This window comes from Cannabis sativa, chromosome 3 (genome assembly GCF_029168945.1).
Source record: "Cannabis sativa cultivar Pink pepper isolate KNU-18-1 chromosome 3, ASM2916894v1, whole genome shotgun sequence".
NCBI lineage: Eukaryota > Viridiplantae > Streptophyta > Magnoliopsida > Rosales > Cannabaceae > Cannabis > Cannabis sativa.
The window spans coordinates 4,139,186-4,141,898 of NC_083603.1; the positions used below are offsets into that span (position 1 = coordinate 4,139,186).

General features: G+C 36.3%; 1 protein-coding gene across 1 annotated transcript; it reads left to right on the forward strand.

Moving 5' to 3' along the window:
• Positions 1–2,344, forward strand: LOC115711363 (uncharacterized). The gene is made up of 3 exons (XM_030639699.2): positions 1–317; positions 777–1,041; positions 1,607–2,344. The coding sequence occupies exons 1-3, from the start codon at positions 71–73 to the stop codon at positions 1,836–1,838; spliced, it is 744 nt and encodes a 247-aa protein (XP_030495559.2). The 5' UTR covers positions 1–70; the 3' UTR covers positions 1,839–2,344.
• Positions 2,345–2,713: the final 369 nt, after the last annotated feature.

The following is a 2,713-nucleotide window of genomic DNA, read 5'->3' on the forward strand; positions in this document are numbered from 1 at the left end:
AAATATTGGCCACGTGTCCAAATACATTTATACTCTCATATATTCTCGTTTGGTTATCTCACAGTCAGCAATGGCGACTTCATCTTCATCCGACGATTTCTCCGTCTTCGTACTCGCTTCGGATCTGGGAATGGACGCTAGACCCTTCCTCGAGAACCGAGACGAAGAGATCGAACACCAAGAAAACTGGCACGACTGCCCTCAGTACCTCTCCGATGAGGATTTCTCCGACCTTGAACTTTTGCAGTTCTTTCTTATCCAGGGTTTGGATAAGTCCGGCAATCGAATTGTTCGCATCGTTGGAAAGTACTTTCCCGGTAAATCATCCGAAACGAATTTTGATATGACTACGAGGGTTTTGTTGATTTCAGTATTTTATTTATTTATTTTTTTGCTTTTAATTTTTTGAAATTGGAGGAAAACTTTTCAGCTGATATTTCCTAATTTTTGTATGAAATGTGGAGAATTTTTAAAATTTTATTAGCAAAATCGACCAAAAATGAGACTGTGCGGCCATAAAAATACTATTATGATTGTTTTGCAACTCTAATTTCTAAATTGATACTTAATTCAATGTTGTTATTTTGCTAATTTTGCATTGTTCATGTTGTTAGTTTGGCAAATTTGGTTTTTGGGAAGAGCAAAATTCTAACTTACCATTTAAATTTGTGTACTTTGTTGATAATAACCAGAACAATTATTGATATGTTATTCAGAACAATGTGATGGTGAAAGAAGATTTCACTGAAAAAAGTGTTTTTCATTTTTGTTTGCAGCTCCAATTGTGAGTGCAGAGCGTTTGAAGAGGTACATTGTTCATAAACTATGCAGTGAATTGGGTGAAGGGCCATTCTCCATTGTGTACATGCATAGTACTGTTCAGAAAGATGATAACTCCCCTGGGATTACTATCTTGAGGTGGATTTATGAAGACCTTCCTTCTGATTTCAAAGACAGGCTTCAATTTCTCTACTTTGTTCATCCCGGGATTCGCTCTCGGCTTGTATTTGCTACCCTGGGACGATTCTTCTTAAGTGGAGGGTGAGTGATTTTATGATTGTTTTGTTTTGTTTACCCAAAAATCTAACCAAGTTGTTTGGAGTAGCAATTACATGTAGTTTTGTTTGATCTTTCATAATCATTTACTTAGTACAGTATTTTACTATTTTGGACTCTGTGTTTTGTAAAAATAACAATCAAAATTTCTGTTTTGTTAATTGACAATTCAGACCTTGTATTTTTTTAAAAGGTACAAATAATACCCTGAGTTCAATATTTGTAATAATAGAACATTATAATAGTCTAAGCAATGTCTTCTTACACAATCTCGAAATTGTTGAACTGTGAAATTTGGTTGTTCTTCGTTATTTGTATTTGTATGCATTCTTTTGCATCAATAAGCAGTGTCCCCCATTCAAATCAAACCTTGTATTGTTAAAAATAGCAGCTGGGGCTTGCTGCAACCAGTAGCTATAACACTCTCTATCATTGTAATGTTACAATGTTGTTTTCTCAATAAGATTTAAAGGCATAATATGTAATTCTTTGTGTTGATGTATCTTTGTTTGCCCCTAATATTGTTTTCTTCTACTTTTATTCTTTGTAGTCTATATTGGAAGATCAAGTATATTAGCCGTTTGCAGTACCTTTGGGATGATGTTAAGAAGGAAGAAATCGAAATTCCAGAATTCGTGAAATCTCACGATGATGTTCTTGAACACAGACCACTAACCGATTATGGTATCGAACCAGACCCCCTTCACTTAACCGAGGTTCCCGCCATGTCTTGCTCGTATGGGAGATATGAAGAGAGATGGGCATCAAGGCATGATATGTGAACACTATAATACAACAATACACACTACCATTGTACATATCTATCCCTTTGTGTTGTGCTCCTCACCATATTTTTCGGTACATCTTAGTAGACCCGGACCGCCCATGTTTAAAGCCACTGGGAATCTTGAATCAGAAGATGAAGAACCTAACCGAAGAGAGTAGTAAGAGCTTGATTGAAGAATTAAACATCGGGGTCTTTTCTGAAGCAGAAGAATAACATTTCATTATCAACTGAAGTTGCTTGTATTGTTCTTACCAAATCAAAAAATTGTTGGTTCTACACTGTTGATTATGAGTGACAACAATTTTTTTTTGGTTTGAACTTATTAGTAGTGAAGTGCTTCATGTATATATACATAATTATGTGTACCAAAACTTTGTGTGATTAAGGCAAAACTTTTTTTTTCCCCTTTCCATGTATTAATATGAAGCCATCTATAGTTAAGGGAATTTACATGGCTTATTTGTACCATTAGTCCTAATCCTAAATCTTTATGGTGTTTTGTAACTTAGTCTCCATCTTTTTTTTTTTGGCATATTGCCCTCTTTAGGGGTGGATCTCCACTATGTCGGGGTGGTTCGGTGGTGGAGTCTCTGGAGGTGTGCCAAGAAAGGGGCTGTGGGTAGATCGGCGGCAGCTTTGTTGGGGATTGTCACCGGGAGGGTCCGGTTTCGGCTGCTACTTTTCCAGCTATGGTGGTGTGGATACTAGTGATGGTCGGGATCTAGATAATGATGAGGTGGTGTTTGGTTCTCTTTGGTGCTTTGCTTTTACTGTTTTAGACTACAAGAGTTGTCTTTTTTATTATTTACTCCTTTCAATAATAGTGAGTTTACAAATCGAAATGGTAATAGCAGTCTTTATTCTGAACCA